The following is a 24,434-nucleotide window of genomic DNA, read 5'->3' as shown; positions in this document are numbered from 1 at the left end:
CCTTAGCTAAAAGCACAAGTCATAATGAACTACACAAGGATTCTTAATAAGCACTACTTCCTATGTGTAACTTTAAAACTTTTGGATAAATCGACGATCATTTAAGGTTTTTCTGGTCATATTTTTTGTAATCCAGAATAAAAAGTATTAAAAAAGTGTTCAATTAGTTATATATAACATAGTAGCAAGCTAGATAATAACAATGGCAAGTATTTCAGGATTTATTGGGTAGAACACAAATCTAGGGTGCTCGCATAATGCAGCTTAACTGCATAAAAATAGAATATCTACAGTTTTCAACAAAAAGTATGTCGAACTAATAGTTGAGACTATCTATTAAAGTTGACATTTAATGAATTTGGCTATTTATTGAAGTCCTTTTGATTATATTTCTCTACAACTCTTTCTATTTCATGTACCTCTTTGGCTTTCATACATTTGACTTTTGAGCATTCTTGATGAAGGTAAATCCAGAAAATTGGACACAAAAAATTAACAACCTATTGTTTTTATTTTTTATTGAATTCTAAATGTGTTTTCTGGTTTAATTGTATTGTTTGTTTGTAGCCACTTTGATATGTAGCACACATATCCTTATAAGTCATATACATACCTGTAGCATAGGCATAATGTATCGCTTGGCAAATTCGTCTTCCCACTGTGTTCTAGAATCTTTGTCTTTTAATCCACAAACTTTAGCAGGATAATCTTCACCTGTAATAATCAGAAATTAATTGCTTTAGGTAGTGTATAAATCTACAATTAAATTTGCACAAAACTGTCGCCCTCTTGACCAAGGAAATGTTTTACCTTTAATTAACCCTTTCCTCCATGAATGGTAGTCCATTTTATTTGTTTGGAGATTGGAACAGTCGAGTATCAGATATGCCGGATTTTATAGAAGGGATAGATATTTCACCCGAGCGAAATGTTGTTGATTTTACAAACAACAGTTACGGAGACATTTTCTGTGAGTTTTTGAGTAATGTTAATTGCTGTATTTTAAACGGAAGGAACTTTTTAAGCAATGATTTTAAATATATATCTACTAGAGGAACATCATACCTATAACAGTTAAAGTGTGATTGTTTATACCTACAACAGCTAAATTAAGTGTGATGGTTCATACCTATTGAACATGAAATGTGACTGTTCATACCTACAACAGCTAAAATGTGACTGTTCTTACCTGTAACAGCAAAAGTGTGACTTCATATTTACCTTTAACTATTTATGCGTGACTGTTCTTACCTATTACAGCTAAAGTTTGACTGTTCTTACCTATTACAGCTAAAGTGTGACTGTTCATTATTTGAGCTAGGAGAAAATGAATCAAAGCTAAGATCTCATCTCTGTTCTTTCCTAGAATATTCTGAATAGAGGTCAGGTCCAAATCTATGTGTTCAAGTAAAAACAGTGGAACATCTCCTTGCTGTATGGTAGGTTTAATTGTCTGCCATGCTGCCTGGGAAAAAAAACCCACTAGTAGATAAAAATTAATGTAACACCCTACCACAAAAAAATGATATAATAGTATGTAGAAAACGTATTACACAGGGTTGAGACAATATTTGGATATAAAATTTTAAAACTAACATAAATATGCAAATATGTACTTAGTGTCAATATGCCCACAATTCTATGGACAACTACCTAAAAATAACTTATCCAAACACCTTAACCTAATAGGGGACAGATGAACACAGAGGCAAATGTACAGACAGACACATAGACCAGAAAACATAAATCCCCTCCAAAAAATATATGTTATCAAATCATACTTAAAAGTCCAACTGCTTCAAACATTAAGGGTTTTAAAATGCAACTTTTGTAACATTCATATCTGACTGATTCTTATAATTACTTTACCTGTTCATTAACATTAGCACCTATATACATTGACATGTGGGTTAACAGTCTAAGAACAGCACATGAAGCTCTGTTTAACTTTCTCTCTGGTGCCCTTAATGGACCAAGTCTTGCAGCTGGGCCTAAAACATGACCTTTTTCAGTTCTGTCAACACTGGAAAAAAAAACACAAAAAACTTTTATATGCAAACTTTCTATTGTGTTCATGATATATGAGAGATTTTTTTAACAAACAAATTAATTTTCAATTTGTTGCATACTAAAACTTCTGTCTTCAAGAATCTTGTTATACATCATACTAATTTATCATTTTTTTTTCAAACGTTCTTTTAGGGACTTTCTGTTTTGAATTTTCCACGGAGTTCAGTATTTTTGTGATTTTACTTTTTCAATAGGATTGACAATTTTGTGAATTAATAACATGTAACATTGTAAGCAAATTCTTAATTAAATTAAGATAAAATGACCATTCTTATGTTGTACTGTTATACCACTGTCCCAAGTTAGGGGGAGGGGTGGGATCCCGCTAACATGTTTAACCCAGCCACATTATTTATGTATGTGTCTGTCCCAAATCAGGAGCCTGTAATTCAGTGGTTGTTGTTTGTTTATGTGTTACATATTTGTTTTTCTTTCATTTTTTATATAAATAAGGCCATTAGTTTTCTCTTTTGAATAGTTTTACATTATCATATCAGGGTCTTTTATAGCTGACTATGCGGTATGGGCTTTGCTCATTGTTGAAGGTCGTACGGTGACATATAGTTGTTAATGTCTGTGTCATTTTGGCCTCTTGTAGACAGTTGTCTCATTGGCAATCATACCATATCTTCCTTTTTATATAACATTATAACAAAATCTATGCAGTAAGCCTTTACAATTTATTTGCTACATACACACTTACCCAGCATCTAGTTCATTTCCAGGTCTAAGGTGGTGCCCTTGGCCACCAATCTCTCTTCCACATTCTTTACAGACACCTACAGCACCTGGTTGGCCACACTAAAATGTAAATATATAAAAAGATGTCAAACACCTTTGAAGATGTTTCTATATAAAATCCAAAACCTGTGAGGTAATTTTGGGTTGAAAATAAAGAAATGTAATGATTGGTTGGTAACAACAAATCATGGCCCTCGTGTAAATTAATGAAAATTGTGTCTGAGGACATGAATGCCCACGCTGAAGGTTTGCAATTTCCTGAAATAAACAGAGGCATAATAATATATAAATAAATAAATAACCTTTTTTTAGAGATGGCAAAAACAATACAATACAAACAATGACAAAATAAGCTCTAATGATCTTTTAATTAACATCACTATCATTGGCCAAATACAAACTCTGTCTGCCAGTTTTAGTTCATAGCATCTTGTGTGGGATTCATAAAATTTCAGTAAGGAAAACTTAAGTATAAGTGCGGAAACAAAAATTGGACGGACAGATGGACGGTCAACGGTCACACTTAATGCTCCCATTGCCTATGGCGGGGCATAAAAATCTAACCATATCATTGGGTGGTCTACCATTTCAGCAATAAATACCATATAGCTGGTTATTTTCGCCGGATGTAAATTTTCGCTTAATTTCGCGTATAGAGCAAAATCACCAAAATAAATTCTGCCAATTCAAACGTGCAAATTAAATGAAAAGGTAATGATAAAAATTTAAAATCTGCCAAAATAATAACCGCTATAATATTTCGAAAACCTTATTCAATGAAAATTGCGAAATTTAACATTTGCGAAAATAACCTGTTATACGGTACTATATGTAAAATTATGAATAGGAAAATATTTAAGTTCTAAAACTAATTTTTGTTAATGCGTTTTCAACTCTGACTATGATTTACATGTAACAGTGTACTTACATTTCCTATGATGTAAGGGTGACCATTTGGACATCCTGAAACCAAAAAATTACGATTAATAGTTTGCATGCTCACTGAACATTATTTTAAGAAAATGGATCTAATTATTAGTAAAATGATGTTACCATACTTGACTGTTTTGCTGTTATTATGAAATTATTACCCGACAGTTATTAGGGAAATAGATATGTATTTTACATTATAAATGCTTCAAACTTATCTTTAATCATATAGAATTAACAAAATAAAATACCATCTCTAGATGATCATAGTTTATAGAAGATCTGACACACTTCGAAACAAATTGAAGACTCCATATAATTTATGATCCATTTTTTAAACAAAGAATTCTAGTTTGAAACTATTACTTAAACATCTCCGATAACAAAAAAAGAAAAGAAAAGAAAAACACCTACATCAGAATACAACTTACTGTAAAACACTGGATTTTCATTCACATTATTTCTTCTAGCTGCCAGAACTGCTTCTTTAATCTCAAGGAGTTCATCTTGAGGCATTGTTGGTAAATATGAGGACTGGAAAAAAAAATTAAATGACAAATAAAATTTAATATTTCTTGATGGTGAAAAATAATATTAGTATCCTTCCATCTTTTTATAAAACACATATATCCTTGTAAGTTTTATTTAATTGAGGGACCTCACTGGCTGAGTGGACTTAATACTTGAACTACTATATCACTAGCCTGTTAACACTGAGATTATGAGTTTGAATAAGGCATGTGGCTGGTGCATGTGTCACCAATCCTAATTGACAAAGAGTTGTCAGTTTTACTACCAAAGGTTGTGGTTCTCAATGGCTTACTTCCCCTATAAAAACTAGCCACCTTCAAATAGCACAAATGTGGCAATAAACACCAATCAATATATTCATTTAATAATCATTGCTTTAAACCCTGGTCAAATAAATTTGAAAAAGGAAACTACATGCAACTTTCTGTCCAATATTGTTAACAACATATTAGATAAATATTGAAGCAACAATGAAGATATCTTAAAAGACTCTTTGTCAATTTTTAAGATACGTACAACCATTTTCTGAGGTTTCCGAGCAATATTAAGCAATGGTGTCAGCAGGGTGTGTTTCCCTGGAATTTCAGTCATCAATACAAAGCAGTGTGTAAGAAGACAGGATATATTCTGCTCAGCCAGTGGCATTCTAGGTACTATGTTTCCTGGCAATCTCCATAGAGCATTCTGTAGTATTCTTTGGAGAACTTCTTTGTGTATTATTAAAGCATGGTTCATTATGAATTCACCTAGAAATTCTTTGCCCTAAAATAAAAAAAAATATGTTTACATTCATCATAAAGGGAACTAATACAGACACTTCAAGAACCTAAGTGAGAATTCATAGCCAATGTTTGTTAAAACCATGAATAATGTACTGTAAATTCAGATATTTTTCTTATGTTTTTGTTAACAGAATAAAGGGCTGCACTTTAGCGCATGATACGCCTGTTGCTCTTTTAACTTGTCTTTTATGCTTTAAAAGAATTTATATGATCAACTAGAAATATATATACAACTCAAAAGGGATGTTACATTAATATATTCACCAAAGTTTCATAAAATCCCCCTTTTTTAAGTATAAAAATTCATTACTTAAGAAAACGTAAAATCTAAAATTTATAAAAATGGAAAGGGAGCTTATGTCAATAGATATAAACAATTTATCAAGGTTGCATAAAATTTTGTGAAAGTGTTAGTTATTGTCCCAAAATTCGAAAATCCCCCCTTTTTTAAGCATAAAAATTCATAACACGGAAATGTAAAATCTGAAATTGATAAAATTGAAAGGGAGCTTACATCAATAGATATAAACAATTCACAAAAGTTTCATGGACATTGGTGAAAGCCTTTTTGAGTTATTGTCCGAAGTGTTGAAAATCCCACTTTTTTTTATGAATAAAGCCCCATAAATCCAAAACTTAAAATCTGAAATTTATAAAAATTGAAAGGGAGCTTACATCAATAGACATAAACAATTCACCAAAGTTTCATGGACATTGGTGAAAGCCTTTTTGAGTTATTGTCCGAAGTGTTGAAAATCCCCCTTTTTTTTATGAATAAAGCCCCATAAATCCAAAACTTAAAATCTGAAATTTATAAAAATTAAAAGGGAGCTTACATCAATAGATATAAACAATTCACCAAAGTTTCATGGACATTGGTGAAAGCCTTTTTGAGTTGTTGTCCAAAGTGTTGAAAATCCCCCCTTTTTTATGAATAAAGCCCCATAAATCCAAAACTGAAAATCTGAAATTTATAAAAATTGAAAGGGAGCTTACATCAATAGATATAAACAATTCACAAAAGTTTCATGGACATTGGTGAAAGCCTTTTTGAGTTGTTGTCCGAAGTGTTGAAAATCCCCCCTTTTTTATGAATAAAGCCCCATAAATCCAAAACTTAAAATCTGAAATTAAAAAAAAACGAAAGGGAGCTTACGTCAATAGATATAAACAATTCACTCAAGTTTCATGGAAATTGGTGAAAGTGTTTTTGAGTTATTGTCCGAAGTGTGGGCGACGGACAGACAGACGGACGGACGGACAGACAGACAGACGGACGGACGGACGGACGGACGGACGGACGGACGGACGGACGGACAACGGTATACCATAATACGTCCTGTCTAAAAGACGACGGGCGTATAAAAATGAAACATGATATGTTTGACAAAGGTAATAAGGTATGAAAATTCACACTTCAAATTTTGATACTATTGTTAGAATACAGCAGTACCTTAAATTGTAGGGGAGGGGGTTTTTTGAGATGGACTCCCCCCCCCCCCCCTTTCCCCTTTCCGCCCATTTGTTTTTTAATCCTTTTGATCATTTTAATGAGAACATATATTAGGAACTCTCCTTTCTCCTGAGTTGTAACCAAACTTTTAAAAATGGCTGGTTGCGCTCTTTATGGAAACCAAAACACTGTCTATTACTAACCTTGTCTGTGAACTTTTGTGGTTGACCTCCATACACATTATTCATAGAGATCTCTCTGTGTAAAGCTAACAACAGCTTTATTCTGGTCTGCCATTCTTCCTTGGGTCTCTAAAAAATTACAAAATATCTTTAAATTTCCACAAGAGCGCACACATCAAAATCTTAAATTATTTATTTTAGTAGTCACGGAACGATAAGAATGAGGTCATTGACAATAGATATATAACAGACCAAAACTTAATAACTGAAGGCATCTATATACAAAGTATGAAGCATCCACGTCTTCCACCTTATAAAATATAAAGGTAACACTGCCACTGCCACTGGATAACTATTCCTATTTGTCCCAAAGTTGGTCCTCATTTGCAAAAAGCGTCAATTTTGAAGTTTTTTCGTTCTTTTTCTCGACCTGGAAGTCTGAGGGATGCTAAAAGATGAATCCAACTGTAGTTTACATGTAGAGTGACCCCAGTGAACACATTCATAACAACAGTTGTTAGGTCGGAGTGAAACTGATCTGGGTACATCGCAGTCTAAATAAAGTCATTTGCACCAAAATTCCAAAAATTTCTGATTTTTTCCGATTTTGAACTTTAACTGGACTTGCAACCAGAAGTAGTTGTTTCCTTGGCAAATTTTTATAATAAACACAATCAGTAGTTATATGCCTTCGGGTTTACACTATTTGTTAAGGTTTCAGTCTTCATAAGTCCATGTTTCAGATCTGGAAGGTAAGCCCATCCCTTCAAAAAAAAAAACAATTTTTATCCGATTTCATTTTTTGAAGTTCGTATTTGATCTCAAAATGAACATTAAAAGTGAGAACCATGACAATCAATAGTGTAAGATTGAAGAAACATGCATACACTTTGAATTTAATGGCATTACAATGACCTCCAAACGTATGGAGCACCATTGGTGGCAAATAACAGAGGTCTTGGTACGGCCGTTATATTACAGCCCCTGCATGGTAAGAGTTAATACATAATAAGTTTTGGAATGCTGGTCAGTAGTTACTTGGGGACACTCGCATGTCTAGGTTTTTAACCAATCAGCAATGGGATTTCCAAGTCACTGCTGCATGTGCTTCTCGTTTAATAATGATTTTTCGAGATCATTTGTATTATAATTAACCAATGAGATTCATAGCCAATTTTTAATCAACCAATCAGCGCTTAATTAGCAGGGTTTTTGTTTTAAGCACACAGACTAAACTATTCATGAGGCAACACTTGCTTGCAGAAGCCATTATAATTTTTCTGGGAAAATATTTTCTTCCCATCCTTCAACTCCAGATATTGTGGAAACATTTTTTTACTATTAAATTGATTTCTTATCATATAATTTAGCAAAATTTGTTAAACTCTATCCAGGACAATATTAATACCTGTAATAGTTGTTGCAGTTTTTCAGCATCTTCATTCAATACTGTAGTAACGATGGTCTCTCTCAACTCTTTGTACTCATCTCCAGTTACAATGTATCTGTCATGGCATTCTTCAACCTGCGAATTGACAGATCAAAAGGATAAAAATACATACCAAAATGCTGTTATTAGTTTCAAAATACATTAACCATAAAGTTAATAATTTCAATATTGTTGGAAATGGAAACGACCTTCTGTGTCTACAAAAATAAATAAAAAACCTCCTCAACAGTAGACATTAGATTTTGTTAAGATTTGATCAGCTATTAATTTAACAAGTACCTCTTGTTACATTTACAATCTGACAAGCTTTGACTTAGCAGTAAAATTGTCATTTTGAAACTTCTAAGGTACCTTTTTTTCTTTCAGCTCTGGCAGACGGACCCATCTTAGGAAGCTGGCATCACTTTTGGTCAATACAGTCTGGTAACTGTCTATACCATAGCATCTACATAACTGCTTTACAAAGTATCGTCTGAAAATCAATTTTTGTGTTAAAATCAAAATATGTATGTACCTAAGCGATAGTAGCTGACATCCTGCCCTACTAACAATAGTCGTTTTAGATTTTAGTTGGTGTATGAATATATTTTACTTCAACTTTTGTTTCCAAAGTTAAAATCTTAAACTTTTTAGATCCAAAGCAATGTAATATAACTTCCTTCTTCTAAGCAAAGTCAATTTAATAAACAATCTTTTTGAAACTCTATGCTATGGTCAGGCAAAATGCCAAATCAGAATCACAAAAAGGCAAACAATTTGATACTGTTGCTTAGTACAGCATTGTCAATTTGTCATTTGTCATTTGTCACTCTTTCTATTATACTACAATTTACATATCAAAAAGAAAACAAGAAAATATAATGGTCAATGTGCCATTCTCCCACTATCACAAATTTGATATAATTTTAAACAACAAAATCTGGGTAAAAACTGTTATTTGGTCTATTTCTAAAAAGTTCACTTCATAATTAAGATGTTAAATATTTTTTTCAAGTTGAGACGACGACCTACCTTAAACCAAAACTTTAACCTGATATGAAATAAATGGACAGACAAACACAGACTGGCAAACATAAAACTATCCTAGGCAGGGCTTAGACACAAGATCATGTGACAGGATCAACTATATTTGTTTCTAATTGGTAAATAAATTACCTTGGCCATGGAGACCCACATTCTTCACACAGCTTTGCTGCTGCATCGAATAACCTTCTGATATCCGGTTCCAGCCTATTTTTCTGTCCTGTTCCAAACAGAGTGTAAATGTACTTGGCTACAACAGTCAGGCAAAATCTGACTTTTGAAATATGGTCTATTTTCTCTAATGTTTGTACTTCCTGTGCTATATTTGGTATAGCCTCCCGTAACATTTTGGTTACCATAGCAACTTCATCCTCTCTGTTTACATATTGTTGATGAAGGGAATCCTGGAAAGAAAATCAAAATTGTAATTTTTTTCAAAGTTATTATAACTTTGGGTCCACTTCAATAGTTATTTGATAGGGACAGTGCTGCTGGGGTTCTCTTACCTTACCCTCTTCATATAATTAAGATTTAAAAAATGTATACCTTTTCATATATTGTGTAGGTAAAAATATAACCTTTTCACATATTTTTTGGGTTTCATTTGGTGTGTAATGTAGGAAACGAATACCAAAGTTTTAAGGTGGTACCCAACACTTTCACTAAAATTCATTTGGCTCCTTTAATTTTCATAAAATTTTGTCAAAGTATTTATTTTAACCCTTTAATGAAAATGTAAAAAGTTCAAAAATTTTGAACCAACCGTTTTGTCAGAAAAATTACACTGGTTATATAGCAGTTTGACAAACACCAATTTTGATCATTTAGAAGCTTTATATTCCTTTTACAATACAACGTAATTAAAACGTTTAGCTGACTTTACAGAGTTATCTCCCTGTAGTGTTAGGTACCACCATGGAAGTAATATTGAAAGGAATAACATCGTCGTCACTTCAAAGGTTTCATCTGCATTACCGCCCATCTTTCGATAACTCGTTAATTGGTTCAATATCTGGCATGGAAGTTGATTCTCCGCATGTGATCGATCAAATCACTGACACTTATCGGTCATTTTCGTGTTCAGGAAGAATTACGAACAGACAAGTTTTTGTCGTATGTATGTGCGAAGTAACCTGAATAGTCCATTCGTTACATTCTGTTGATGTACCCTGCCCAATAGAGTCATTCGTTCAATTTTTATTTTAGTCCATTTTTTTCATATTTTTGGTTAGTTTGATCTTAATAGTTTAAACCGACAGCTATCACATACGAAATTGGAGAACAAGGCTGGGTCATTTTCAATTTTAATATTTACAGACAGTTAAAAAAACATTTCCGTAAGTTAAGAAGATGATTGTTAAAAAAATACGTTTGGACACCCTTTATTAAATACGAAAAATCTAAGTCTTTCGTGTATTAGTCAATTAAAATATTCACAATTCTAAACGGTTCTATCCTTCAATTTAAGTTCTTGATACATAAACTAATTTGTGTAAAAGTGAATTTGCCGTAAGACAGAGCCCATTTCGTCGGTTTGTTATAATTTTGCTGTAGCTTGTTCCACAATAAACATTTGTAAACTAGAGGGTCCAAGGACCCTGTGTCGCTCACCTGATATTTTTATTTACAATTGATGCATGATAAATGCAACTGTTGTACTGTCGTTTAGTTTCAGAGATATAATACTAAAAAGTACGTTTGAAACCTATGTTTTATTTCAGCCATGTGGGCAGGCAGGGTCATCATACACAGTGGTCCCTGGATATCCTAGTGGTGATTTAAACCAAGTTTGTTTAAATTTGACAGTTGTTTCAGGGGAGAATTTTGTAAAATTTATCTAACGAGAAATGCAAAGTAATGAGAAAGTTGTGAAGTTGTTTTGTTGTTGCGCAACCCCCCCCCCCGCTCCCCCTTTGCCAAAAAACCCAAAAAGGTAATAAAAAATTATCATATAAGGGCAATCTATCCTATTAATGATTTCTGCAAAATTCAGTTGATTGTGCAAGGGTTGTATAGCCAGCTGAGGTCGTTAAAAACTCTCTTTTGTTGTTGTAGATAGATCTTGACCTGATAAACAATTTTACCACATGTCAGATTTGCTCTAAATGCTTTGGTTTTTGAGTGATAAGCCAAAAACTGCATTTTACCCCTATGTTCTATTTTAAGCTATGGCGGCCATCTTGGTTGGTTGGCCAGGTCACAGGACACAATTTTTAAACTAGATACCTGAATGATGATTGTGGCCAAGTTTGGTTTAATTTGGCCCATTAGTTTCAGAGGAGAAGATTTTTGTAAAAGATAACTAAGATTTACGAAAAATGGTTAAAAATTGACTATAAAGGGCAATAACTCCTAAACGGGTCAACAAACCATTTTGGTCATGTTGACTTATTTGTAGATCTTACTTTGCTGAACATTTTTGCTGTTTACAGTTTATCTCTATCTATAATAATATTCAAGATAATAACCAAAAACAGCAAAATTTCCTTAAAATTACCAATTCAGGGGCAGCAACCTATCAACGGGTTGTCTGATTCATCTCAAAATTTCAGGGCAGATAGATCTTGACCTGATAAACAATTTTACCCCATGTCAGATTTGCTCTAAATGCTTTGGTTTTTGAGTTATAAGCCAAAAACTGCATTTTACCCCTATGTTCTATTTTTAGCCATGGCGGCCATCTTGGTTGATTGGGCGGGTCACCGGACACAATTTTTTAACTAGATACCTGAATGAAGATTGTGGCCAAGTTTGGTTTAATTTGGTCCAGTAGTTTCAGAGGAGAAGATTTTTGTAATAGATAACTAAGATTTACGAAAAATGGTTAAAAATTGACTATAAAGGGCAATAACTCCTAAAGGGGTCAACAGACCATTTTGGTCATGTTGACTTATTTGTAGATCTTACTTTGCTGAACATTTTTGCTGTTTACAGTTTATCTCTATCTATAATAATATTCAAGATAATAACCAAAAACAGCAACATTTCCTTAAAATTACCAATTCAGGGGCAGCAACCTATCAACGGGTTGTCCGATTCATCTCAAAATTTCAGGGCAGATAGATCTTGACCTGATAAACAATTTTACCCCTGTCAGATTTGCTCTAAATGCTTTGGTTTTTGAGTTATAAGCCAAAAACTGCATTTTACCCCTATGTTCTATTTTTAGCCATGGTGGCCATCTTGGTTGGTTGGGCGGGTCACCGGACACAATTTTTAAACTAGATACCCTAATAATGATTTTGGCCATGTTTGGTTAAATTTGGCCCAGCAGTTTCAGAGGAGAAGATTTTTGTAAAAGTTAACGACGACGGACGACGACGGACGCCGGACGCCAAGTGATGAGAAAAGCTCACTTGGCCCTTCGGGCCAGGTGAGCTAAAAAAATATATATATTTACGAAAATTTTATCCACTTTTTAGTTGTCCAGTTTCAATAATGTAATGACATTTATGACATATACATAAATTTAATACTTGAAAGTAACTATCCTTTTTTCAATCTCCATAAACTTTGCACATTTCAACAGTAAAAAAAATTATGTCTAGATTTGCCTACATTATTTTGTTTAACATCATGTGAAACCTGATCGATTCATCGGTATTTAACTGTTTACCTCAGGATCCACTTTTAACCGGAAAATACTTTTAAAACAGTTTAAAACAAACGGTAAAAAGCAAAAATATGCTAAATTATATAAAATTTTCCATGCTAAACTGCTGTAGTTTGAACAATTCTCGGCCGTTTTTTTCAAGTTTTTTACATCATACGACTTCTTTCTGAAGGTACAGGTTTTATATGATACAGCGCCACCTTCTTATTAATAAACCACAGATTTCACACAGGTACTTTATAATTACCGGACTCGATAAAATCATGTGACTGATAAGAAATTCCAGATGCCATTTTATAACCGCGGTATCACAGATAGTAACCAAAGGGGTTTTACCGCTGAGACTATAATTGGATAAAATCATATGACTTTAGTACAGGGCTCTGTAGGCCGTTAATACATGATAATTAGTCGATGTTATTCCTTTTAAATATTACTTCCATGGTACCACCTTAAAAGAGAGTAAATTGATAGATAAAAACACAGCTGGGAACACCAAGAAAGATGACAGATGAAGAAATTTATTGGAACTTAATTGATCCTATCATATATTTCTGATAATTTTCCTGACCTATTCACATTTATTTATGCTGTAAAAGGTGACATATTCCAGCAGCAGGTCCCATCACCTTAGATATAGGAAGACAATGTAAAATTCACTGTTTACATACAAAAAACCCTTAAGAACTTAAATGTAACTTGAAATATCATATGTATTTACCTCCATACATTGCAGAACCAATTGACAAAGCTCAACCAGATGGTGTGGATCTCCTGTAGTTCTGACTAGTTCACTGGCGTGGTTGAAGTATCTGGATAAATTATTTTCAATTTCATGTCCACTGAAAAGTATAAGAAAATAACTTTGTTTAAACACAACAAGCAAAGAGTCCCAATATTAATCAAACTTTTTAAACATAGCAAATAGTTATCAAAGGTACCAGGATTATAACTTAATACGCCAGCTTCCCCCCCACCCAAAAAAAAAAATATTTGAAGAAATTTTCTTTTTAATCTCTGAAATATGAAATCAGAAAAAAAAATTACCCCTCCCCAATTTTTTCTTCACCTTCCCCTTTCCCTTATTCCAAAATATAAAATCATTCCCTCAATCTATAGTCATATACTCAATTCAAATTTCTAATAAAGTATAAATAATCATCCCTTTGTTGTATGGAAACTTGTAGTTTAATTTCAGAGAGATTCATACACTTTTTAACACAAGTTATTGTCTGGAAACTACAAAAATGCTTAATGGGGCCCTTTTTTGTCCCCTAATTCCTAAATAGTTTGGACCATTACCAGTTAAATCAATCCCAACCTTCCTTTAGGGGTTATAAATCTAGTTTAAAAATTTGATTGATTTCTATTTTCTAACATTAAAGTTATTATCCGGAAACCATCTCTCTTCGGACGATTATGACGTGATACCAATATACGACCAAATAAAGTCTTATGTTTGCAGTTTTATAAAAAGATGTTGTATGATTGCCAATTAGACAACTCTAACTATCCAGATGTAAGAAGATACTCTAGATTGGTCAATAAATTACCTCGTTTGCATCAACTGTTGTAGAAGGAATGACCTGACAACTGGTGTAGGGTCAATGGAGTCATCAAATATTGTCAACTCTTTCGACACAACTCTCTCTACTCTCTTTTTCCCAACATGCCCAATAATGTAGGAAAGAAGTTTCTCTATGACTTCCTGTGATGGAGGTGTTCCTTCAGCAAAACACAGCTGTGACACAAGCTCCATAAAGAAACTGTTACATCGCCTTCTGTAGTCTTGATACTTTCTAACTTCACCACTGCAATATACATTTACAATATATGTAAAACTATCAATTAATCTTAGAAATGGGTTTACTAGACCATAAAATTGTTTGCATGGAAATAAAACTGGAATTGTAAGTAAATTACAAAAAAATGCCCTTGCAGAAACTCAATTATCTCCCCTTACATGAACTGAGAATATATTCTATTAAGGATGTTAGCTACTCTTGTTTTTGAATATATGTCAGATTTTGGGAATCCTCTGGTTTTATCCATGTATTGTTATTTTTAAAAAATATGCCCACTAATCCCTACTTCTTTTTTCATAATATTTAAAAATCTTATAAAATCCTTGTTATTTAAACATAGATTTGAAATTAAAAAAAATTGTCAATAATAATAGTATTAAAACTCTAGAGAGAATCATTTCCTGCCAAATTTTCAATGCCTTATACCTGGAAAACAAGCACACCGATCTTTTATTTTTTTCTGCTTTTTTAGTACCTTTATTCATATACTATCAATTTAGAAATCTTTTAAAAAGCTTGTTATTTTAAATAGAGTAGCCAACCTCCTTAAGTATATCCTTAAGTAGTGTTCTACAACTATAAATTTTCATCATCATATCTGTCATGGCATTTGAGAGTACTTGAAGTAATTTGAATTCAATTATCTCCCCCTTAACATGTTGGACAGGAATTATATTCCTTTATGCATATATCCATTATATAATGTGATTATTAGAATTGTAAATATTTTTTTTTATGATATTGATGAGACAATTACCTCTTTTGAGCTTTGTTTGGATCTAGATCTTTTGGGAATTCTTTCTGACAATTTGGACATACAAACTCCTTCAAAAGGATGCAATCCTGGAAACATTTTCTGCAGATCACATGCTCACATGGCAGTCTGACAGGAGCTCCTTGTATGGGGTTTTCACATCCAACACATGTTACTTGTTGACTATAAAAAAGTTAAAATATTATAGCATTTATCGAACAAATGTTTACAGACTAATTTTATCAAAATGCCAGTTTTTGAAACCAAAATAACTGACAGATGAAACTCACTTTGGTAAACATTTATGGATTTTCCAATAACTATATCACTAGTACTGTAAGTCACATGATGTCACTAATCTACTAGTAATTTAAAAAAATAAATTTCTTTTGGAATAATTTCTTTTAAATGAAAATATCATAGCTTGTATAAAAGAAAGTTTTTTGAATTAAAAATATGCAAACCTTTTTTAAATAGGGAAGAAAAAGATTATTTCAGTCATATAATTATAAACAATCTTGAACACAAGATAAGATTTTCTTTTCACACAATTAAAATTTCTCACCCAAAACACTGTGTAACTACGTCTTTGTTACAAGTTTTGATAAACTTTTCAACTTTTTCCAGTGACTGAACTTCTTTCATATTTGCCCCGTCTCTCAATGTCTGAAAAGCAATTAAAAAAGTATGGAATTAGTTAGGGGTATAATACATTAACTTTAGCTATTTCTTACAGTACATCAGATATTTCCTAAAATGTCCTATACCAAATGGAATATGCCAGTTGTTATCTACAGTCCGTTTCTATGTATGTTGGCGTTTGATTTTGTTGCACTTCAGTTTTTCTGTTGTTCCTTTGTTTTTCCTCGTTTAGTTGATATGTTTCCTTCTGTAACCAGTTTGTAACCTGAATTTGTTTTCTCTCGAACCATTTATGACTTTTTAACATTGGTACTGTTGCCTTTATTTAGAACACATAACCAGAATTTCAATTTTCAGTTTTTTTGGCAAACAACAAAAATCTGCAGTTAATTTACCTAAAAAGCCTGAAATCAAGATTACTTTTTGTAAAAATACAGTAAACCAAAGAATGTCTCTGTATTTGTGATGTACTGTGGATTCATTTATTTTGGTGGGTACCAATATTCGTGGTTTGAGGAAAACTTGCATATTCATGGATATTTTATTTCGTGGTTATAACAAAGTCTGCATACATTTTTTTTAGAAATTCAAATACGTGGTTCCCCAGTTATCAGGTCCAAGACCACCATTGTCGTCCCTTGATTTTCGTTGTTCACAAATATAGTCCCTAGTGTTGACAGTGGGTTATTTGCCATTAATTTTTATACCCCTTCCAAATTTATTTCTCCATGTTTAATACCTCAAATTGCAAGTAGGGGGGTGAAATTACACTGTAAAAAAACTTGGGTCCAAAATTTTAAAGGAAAGTAGTGATTTGGTCCAGCTGAAAAAGGTTGAAAATTAGCACTTCAGATGCTGTCAAAGATTTCAAGACACCTTAAACATAAAATTGTCCATATTTTGAGTTAGAGACGATGAAGTTTTCTATAATTTTGATATAATTTGTCCCAAAAGTAGTACAAGACACTGTAAAAGTTTCTTTGAGAAAGCACAGGTGGGATTTTTTTATTTTCATTTATGTTCTAAAAGAAATGCACTACGAAATAATTGTGGTCTCGGACCAGTACCCACGAAATCCGTGAAAATTGGTATCCAACGAATATTAATCAACAGTATAATATCATACTTACCACCCACAATGGCATACATCTTCTGATCTCAACTTCTTCTTTACCAGCGGTACAAACATGTTCTATAAATAGCTTCACAACAACTGCTCTAGTCCACTGATATCTACAGAAGTTATATTTGTCAAAAATAAAACTTAGTAATAAGTAAATATCACTAGTAAGTATCTAAGTAATTAATTTTACAATGAAATTCCCCATATCAGCTAAATCAAAGCCCAAAAAGTAATTTCCGCAAAAATTTCTAAGATGTCAATAAGTTTTAAAAAAATATAACATATATCTCCATGTGCACATTTTTAAACAATGCATTTGAAAATCTGAACATGTGTTCAAATCATGTATCAGTTCCTAATATAATAGCCCACAACTTCAAAATCTACCTTGCATTTTCTATTCCTTTTTGACATCTCTCACCATACTGAAATTCCTTGTTTTCAATATCATGACTAAAATGTCCAAAAATTCTTTCCACAACTGGTCTATAATCACAGACTTGTCGTAACCATTTGGTTCTAGGCTCTGGTTTGTTCAGTGCTTCTTTATTGGGTTCTAGGTTATTAACTAACAAATGCAACGCTAGTATATCAAGTGTCTGCAAGGAAAAATAACTGCATTAGTTGACAGTTGTACAATTGGGGTCTCATTGGGAGGTTCTGATCCCAGATCCTGTTTACTGTTTTGTCAGATTCCAGTATCCCGCTTACACTTTATATGTAAGCAATTCTCATTTTTTTTGTAATTTCCCGTTTTCAAGACACAATAATTTTACTTTCACAGGTCATGCTTACAAAACAAGTGAAACTGCGAGCTACTGCTCACTGATGATACCCCCGCCGCAAGTGGATAATATTAATAGTGTAAAAATATGCAAGTGTTCGGTAAACAGGAAGTTGTCGAGTGATGAATCTGAAAACGCATCACACGGTATAGCTGACTTATATAAATCCTGAAACCAAATTTCAGAAATCCTTGTATTGTAGTTCCTGAGAAAAATGTGACAAAAATTTTCAACTTGGCTATCATGTGTAAAATCAGACAAGTGTTCGGTAAACAGGAAGTTGTCAAGTGATGAATCTGAAAACGCATCACACGGTATGGCTGACATATATAAATGTTGATACCAAATTACAGAAAGGGTGGATGTGTAGTTCCTGAGAAAAATGTGACGAAAGTTTCATGGGACGGACTGACTGACGGACTGACTGACGGACTGACTGACGGACTGACTGACGGACTGATGGACGGACGGACTGACAGACAGAGGTAAAACAGTATACCCCCCCTTTTTTAAAGCGGGGGTATAAAAAAAGCTTAGACCCTAATAATACCCACTACAATGTATTTTTAATTCAATACACAAAGTGCAGATTCCTTATTATTATTGGGACATCATCATTACTGGGATACAATTTTTCCTTCATTTTGTAGGTTAGGATGAACTAAAAATCAAATGTTCCAAAAAGAGTTAATTTTCAATAGGAAATACAATGTACCAAGGAAAGCATTATTTTATCTCAATTCACAAAAATTAATTAATTCAAAGTTTTTGGTTTGACCTAGTTGGAAACTGAAAACACAATCTCAAGCACATAGTACACTCCAATAACTACAAGACCACCAAGGCAGTTATAAAATTTCTGTGACAAAAAGGAATGCATGTGTTAATCATGCCCCCATTAGAAAGCCAAAGCATTGGAAATTAGTCTAACATATTCAAAATGCTGTTCCTCAACAATAATGTAAACTAGTTCAGCAAAATGAATGCCTCACTTTACTCTAAATATACAAATGAACTAAAATTAGGAAAACACAAAAAACTGACAAAGACTAGAGCTTCCTGAATTGGGACAGCCGTAAAAATGTGTAGTAGTTGTATTCTACAACCTTATAACACAAATTAAAAGTTATTATTGAATGATATTATTCTTAAAATAAAAAAAAATCATACAATTTCATACATCAAAACGCTAACAAGGCGTCTAGAAATCAACAAACTTACCTTTTCCTCGTCTGTAACAAGATAAAAGTTAGACGACTCCTGCTGGAAATCTAGAATTCTCTGACTGCATCCTGGCCATATGTGTACTATGTTTGCAAAGTTCTTGAATCTCATATCATTAAGAATATAGGTCATGTGACATCCTAACAAAGAGGGTAATAATCTTCCATATTCTCCTCTTACAAGATGTCTACAGCCTGTTATCACACTTTCACATAAAAGCTGAAAAATAAATTTAGAATTGAAACAAAAAAATTACTAGTGAAAAGAATGTGGAGCATGAATCCCCACATTGAATAATTTTGTGATATATTTTTTGTAAGACAAGGGACCAAACATTTTGCTTATGATTCATCTCAAAGACTGAAATCAAAAGTAGAATGATAAATGGAACTTATAAGACCCCCATCATACAATGTATCCTGCAATATACGGAACTTTGCCTGTCAAACAGGTCTGGACAACACTTTAAGTCAGAAAAAGGCAGTGTATATGGATTTATACTATTTTAAAACTAGCACTTTCACAGTAAACATTTCACTTTTTAAATTTTAGATAATATGTGAAATTTAATTCTTTAGAAATTCTCTTGTTACTTTTTCTTTAAGCTTAACTTTACTGACAGCATAATTTATGTAAAGATCCAGGCCTTGACGTCATAAATTCCAAGTACAATTATCGTACTCAAGACTTGGAATTTTTAACCAATCAAAATTCTGGATATGATTTTTCAAGAACAAAAATTTTGTACACTCGAGTACTGAGTAAAGTAAATGACTAGGAGCCCGAAAGTCACATATGTCATGGCTATATAACATAACCAAATAAAGGAAAAACACTGTTAGGCCGCAAAATTGAAGTTAAACTTTTCTCAGAACTAATGAATTGAGAATGGAAATGGGGAATGTGTCAAAGAGACAACAACCCGACCATAGAACAGACAACAGAAGAAGGCCATTAATGGGTCTTCAATGCAGCTAGAAACTCCCACACCCAGAGGCTTTCTTCAGCTGGCCCCTAAAAGATGTTTCAAAATTAAATATTTTACCTGACATTCAGAATTAGTTTGTACAGGATGAATCATGTAGACAAAGTCTCTGATGTAACATTTCAGTACTTCAAGGATGTAGGTACCTTCTACATCTGACAAAAGTTTCCCTAGTGGTAAGGACTGGAAGATTTCTGATGCTTTCATAACCACATCAAAATGGCTTTCTGTTGAATAAAAATAAAAATTCCACATTCATAGTTTTTTTTCTATTTGAATTGAATTTTGAAGAAAAAAAACACCAGTGCATTCATCTGAAGTGAATTTATATTACAGTATAAAAACCACATAAAATCTAAAGAAAAGGCCAACAATGGTACTCACCAATTACATGTAAAATTGTGGTAAAGCATTTGAGGTCCAAATTGGATTTTCTATATAGTTGTAATATTTAACTCTTCCTTTTGGAATACGGAATGTCACAATAACTGACTTTTGGGTACCTGAATATGAAATTTAACTGTTTTTTTTTCAGAAAATTACCTGTGCTTTCTTTTGTTTCAATTGATTTTCTCAAGATGTCTTCAATTTGTCCAAAAATCAGCCAAGAAAATGGCATGACAGCTGGGAACGGCTTCCCATCTTTAGATGTAGTTTTAACAGCTACTTCTTGAAGTTCATGTTGTCTTGTAGGGGAGACAATCCATGAATATTTCAGTTGAGTCAGTTCAGGATTATTAAAAATGTCAACCCACATGTTGATGTGCCAACTATCTGTTGGATTATTGATAAGAATGTCCATGTTTCTGTTTGTATCTATGAAAGCAATGATTCCAGCCAATATTGGAATAACTTTAGATTCTAAGCACTGAACTGCAAATTTCCTGGAATACATATTTTGCATGTTTAATATAAAATGTATTTCATAAAAAATAAGTTTTATAATAAAACTATTCATTCTGAAGGAGGAGATTAAAATTAAAGATTTAAAGTAAACTGCCTGTATTGGTAGGATAAAGAAGATGTCGTAGGGAGAAAATGTGAAGTCATTTCAGGCGCTGGTACAATGTGAAGAGGGTGGTAAAGGGTTATTTTTATGCAACATGTTTGCCATTTTTATTCACGTGCAGCCATGAAAAAGGTTTGTTATTCACCGCTTTCGTGAAATCGGTAAAAAGATCAAAGTGTTAGACATTTTTAATTGTTCATTCATCGAGAAATGGCAATTTTATTTTGCATTCTTCAATGCAGATACCCCCCTTTACGCTCCTCTGTTAACTGTTGTTTGGAATAAGAACTGACTAAAACTTAACCATAGCAGTATCAAATTAGGTTACTATGTTTTGTCACACTAAAAAAATGCTGACTTTTAATACTGGAAGTGAAAACATTTCCATCATGTATAAACTTGCAAGCCAAACGATGAGAGAGTTGAATGTCTGGAAATCTCACAAGATCTAGCGACATGCAACATATTTCCATTCAGTGTAATTTTGTGGTTTTTATAGACAATTAAATGTGGTTAATTATTTTTTCCTACTTTACTGTTAACATCTTTCTATAATTCTTACAGTTTATCTTTTTTCTGACATGCTGATTATCTTTATTTTATCAAAGTGCCATTCGTTTGATCTAAGTTCTTAACATTGGTCAAAATTTCGATTATGACGTCAACTTTTCCTGCTTTCCTTCAAATTTCCTATTGTGATATCAAGAAAATAGGCAAACATGCCTGATGATGTCACATAGAAAGAACACATTCTTTTGCAGATTATTCCAAAGGAAGGATTGAATTTGTTTGCATATATGTCGTTTACAAATCATTAAAGAAAACAGATCCAACCACCAAATCTTGTGCAATACAATGTTTATCCACGTGCACCCTCATCAGTTAAAATTTTAAATATTCAACTCATGAGTGGATTAATATCGTATCACACTCGATTCAGTGGTAGAATCTATATTCAACAGCTTCAAAATAACTTTTCATATCAGATTTATACACATAGCTAGGATATTATCATCCAGACAAATTTTCATAACACAATACACACCTGAATGTACCAGCCCTGTTGATATTCTCAGGTCTAGAGGCTTCTGTTGATAACCAGTTTGTAATTACTGCACCAATACTTTCTTCCTTCTCTCTTAAGATACTACTTAAATGTTTGGCTATTCCAGACATTACAGTTACCTCCCCTGTAAAACAAAAGTCAAAACATTGATTTTAAAGTTAATTAGATAATTAGACAATACAAATGTACACCACTGTGACTTATTTATAAAAAAAAACATTCATTTATTTTCATGGGTACCAATTTTCATGGATTTAAGAAAACCATATGTTTGTGAAAATTTGATTTCATGGTATAGCCAAAGTGTACATACAAGCTATAAAATAGAGGCTCTTAAGACCCTGTGTCGCTCACCTTGGTCTATGTGCATATTAAACAAAGGAAACAGATGGATTCATGACAAAATTGTGTTTTGGTGATGGTGATGTGTTTGTAGATCATACTTTACTGATCATTCTTGCTACTTACAATTTTCTATATCTGTAGTGAACTTGGCCCTTTAGTTACAGAGGAAAACATTTTGTAAAAACTTACCAAAATTTACCAAATTAATGAAGATTGTTTAAAACTGACTATAAAGGGCAATTACTCCTTCAGGGGTCAACTGACCATTTTGGTCATGTTGACTTATTCGTAGATCCTAATTTGCTTAACATTATTGCTTACAGTTTATCTCTATCTATAATAGTATTCAAGATAATAACCAAAAACGGCTAAATTTCTTTAATCAAAGAGCTGAAAGCTCTGAAGAAAAATGACGCCACTGTCTCTAATATTGGGATAGTTTTTATGCAAGTCTTGATTTTCACATACCGTAATTAGTTTAACAATGCAACATGTATCGTAAGCATATAATTGATATTCGTATATGTGTGTGTGTGTGAAGTGAAGGTGAAAACTGGCTGGTTTTTTAAGACAAATGAATAGGTCAAGACTAGCTGAATTGTACAAATAAATACCGTAGAAAGGCTTGTATATTTCTCACTGGTACATAGTCTGAATCTGAGTCCGTTCGCTTCCATTCACGTTTGCGCCCACTCATTTTCACCCCTTTCACTTTCACACCCTACATGTTCGCACCCAATCTTAATTGGTTTTGTGTTTAATAACTATGTAAGCAAGTGTTTTCTTATAAGTATAATTGTTGTCATTGTCTCAAAATAAAGTGAGACAGCAATTTTTTTTTTGTGTTGAATAAATCTTAATTATGTTTTGGATAAGGTATTGCTAAAAATAATAATAATCCTTTCTAAATAAAGTGGTATTTTGTCAACGTTTTATTTTGTGTTGAATAACTCTTAATCATGTTTTGGTTAGTGTATTGCTATAACTTGTTTCATTGACTTGTTTCAAAATGAAGTGAGATTCTGACTATGTTTGTTTCTGCGTGTTGAATAAATTTTATCATGTTTTGGTTATATTAGTGGATTGCTATATTTTGGTTTCTATGTTTTATTGTTTCGTTGTTTCAGATCAATGGGACCAAGCTGTTAAAAACAATTATCTTTTGTGTTTTTTCCTTTAAAATCTTCAATGTTTTACTCATACCGAGCTATAAATACATTCAGTATTTACACCAAAGCAATTTAAAACAACAACCATAATTTTCCAATTATTCAACTTGAATTTGAATTAAAATTGGGCGTGAATGAGTAGAGTGTGAATGTGCGAACGTGTAGGGTGCGAAAATGTATTGGGCACAAACAGACCTGATGCCACACAGTCTGAACCCCTTCTCCCACAAAATATTAAGTAAATAATCTTTTTGTTACTGCTATCAAAGGTCTAATGAAACTCAGATAGTTTCAAACATTTGTCAAAGAATTCTAGTCAAACTGGCACCTAGTTAAATTGGCACCTGAACGTCGTAGGAAGGCGTCCCAGAAAAATAATAAAATAGCCTCATAATTATTTGGACTAATACATGAGATATTGTGTATTTTTCTGCATTATTTTAACCAGTTGAGTATTTTACAGGATTGTTGGTTTAATGCTGTTTAAACTTTACTGAAAAACAAACACCTTAAATTGCTAATTATTTGGCATGAAAGTTTGATTTATTGAAAGGGACTCATAGTTTTCCATTTTATTTTAATAATTGACTTGTTTTTACAATTACACAAATTGTCTAATTGTTAAAACAACAGCTTTGGTAAGGGCTTCGTTGTTTACCTTTATACACTACATATTCACTTTCGTTTCGTGGTTTACCAAAATACACAACAACATATTCACTATGTACTTGGTAACAGTAATTAATTAATTG

The 24,434-nt window shown here is 32.7% G+C and overlaps 1 protein-coding gene across 1 annotated transcript in view; it reads right to left on the bottom strand.

Annotated features, from left to right (window-relative positions):
* The window catches only part of LOC143047446 (E3 ubiquitin-protein ligase rnf213-alpha-like), a 135,365-nt gene that overhangs the window by 21,877 nt on the left and 89,054 nt on the right, over positions 1-24,434 (bottom strand). The window contains exons 61-81 of the mRNA XM_076220515.1: positions 22,148-22,292; positions 20,637-20,977; positions 20,154-20,320; positions 19,106-19,327; positions 17,487-17,698; positions 17,107-17,209; positions 15,900-16,000; positions 15,338-15,517; positions 14,329-14,586; positions 13,497-13,617; positions 9,295-9,566; positions 8,491-8,611; positions 8,098-8,214; positions 6,711-6,818; positions 4,789-5,034; positions 4,173-4,275; positions 3,740-3,774; positions 2,774-2,871; positions 1,870-2,023; positions 1,282-1,465; positions 614-714 (exon numbers count right to left, since the gene is read on the bottom strand). Of these exons, the coding sequence (XP_076076630.1) occupies positions 614-714; positions 1,282-1,465; positions 1,870-2,023; positions 2,774-2,871; positions 3,740-3,774; positions 4,173-4,275; positions 4,789-5,034; positions 6,711-6,818; positions 8,098-8,214; positions 8,491-8,611; positions 9,295-9,566; positions 13,497-13,617; positions 14,329-14,586; positions 15,338-15,517; positions 15,900-16,000; positions 17,107-17,209; positions 17,487-17,698; positions 19,106-19,327; positions 20,154-20,320; positions 20,637-20,977; positions 22,148-22,292 (3,389 nt within the window). The remainder of the gene's footprint in view (positions 1-613; positions 715-1,281; positions 1,466-1,869; positions 2,024-2,773; positions 2,872-3,739; positions 3,775-4,172; positions 4,276-4,788; positions 5,035-6,710; positions 6,819-8,097; positions 8,215-8,490; positions 8,612-9,294; positions 9,567-13,496; positions 13,618-14,328; positions 14,587-15,337; positions 15,518-15,899; positions 16,001-17,106; positions 17,210-17,486; positions 17,699-19,105; positions 19,328-20,153; positions 20,321-20,636; positions 20,978-22,147; positions 22,293-24,434) is intronic.

This window comes from Mytilus galloprovincialis, chromosome 10, assembly GCF_965363235.1.
Source record: "Mytilus galloprovincialis chromosome 10, xbMytGall1.hap1.1, whole genome shotgun sequence".
NCBI classification, from domain to species: Eukaryota; Metazoa; Mollusca; class Bivalvia; order Mytilida; family Mytilidae; genus Mytilus; species Mytilus galloprovincialis.
Note: the sequence above shows the minus strand (reverse complement) of the source record. Positions and strands in the feature narration are given on the sequence as shown.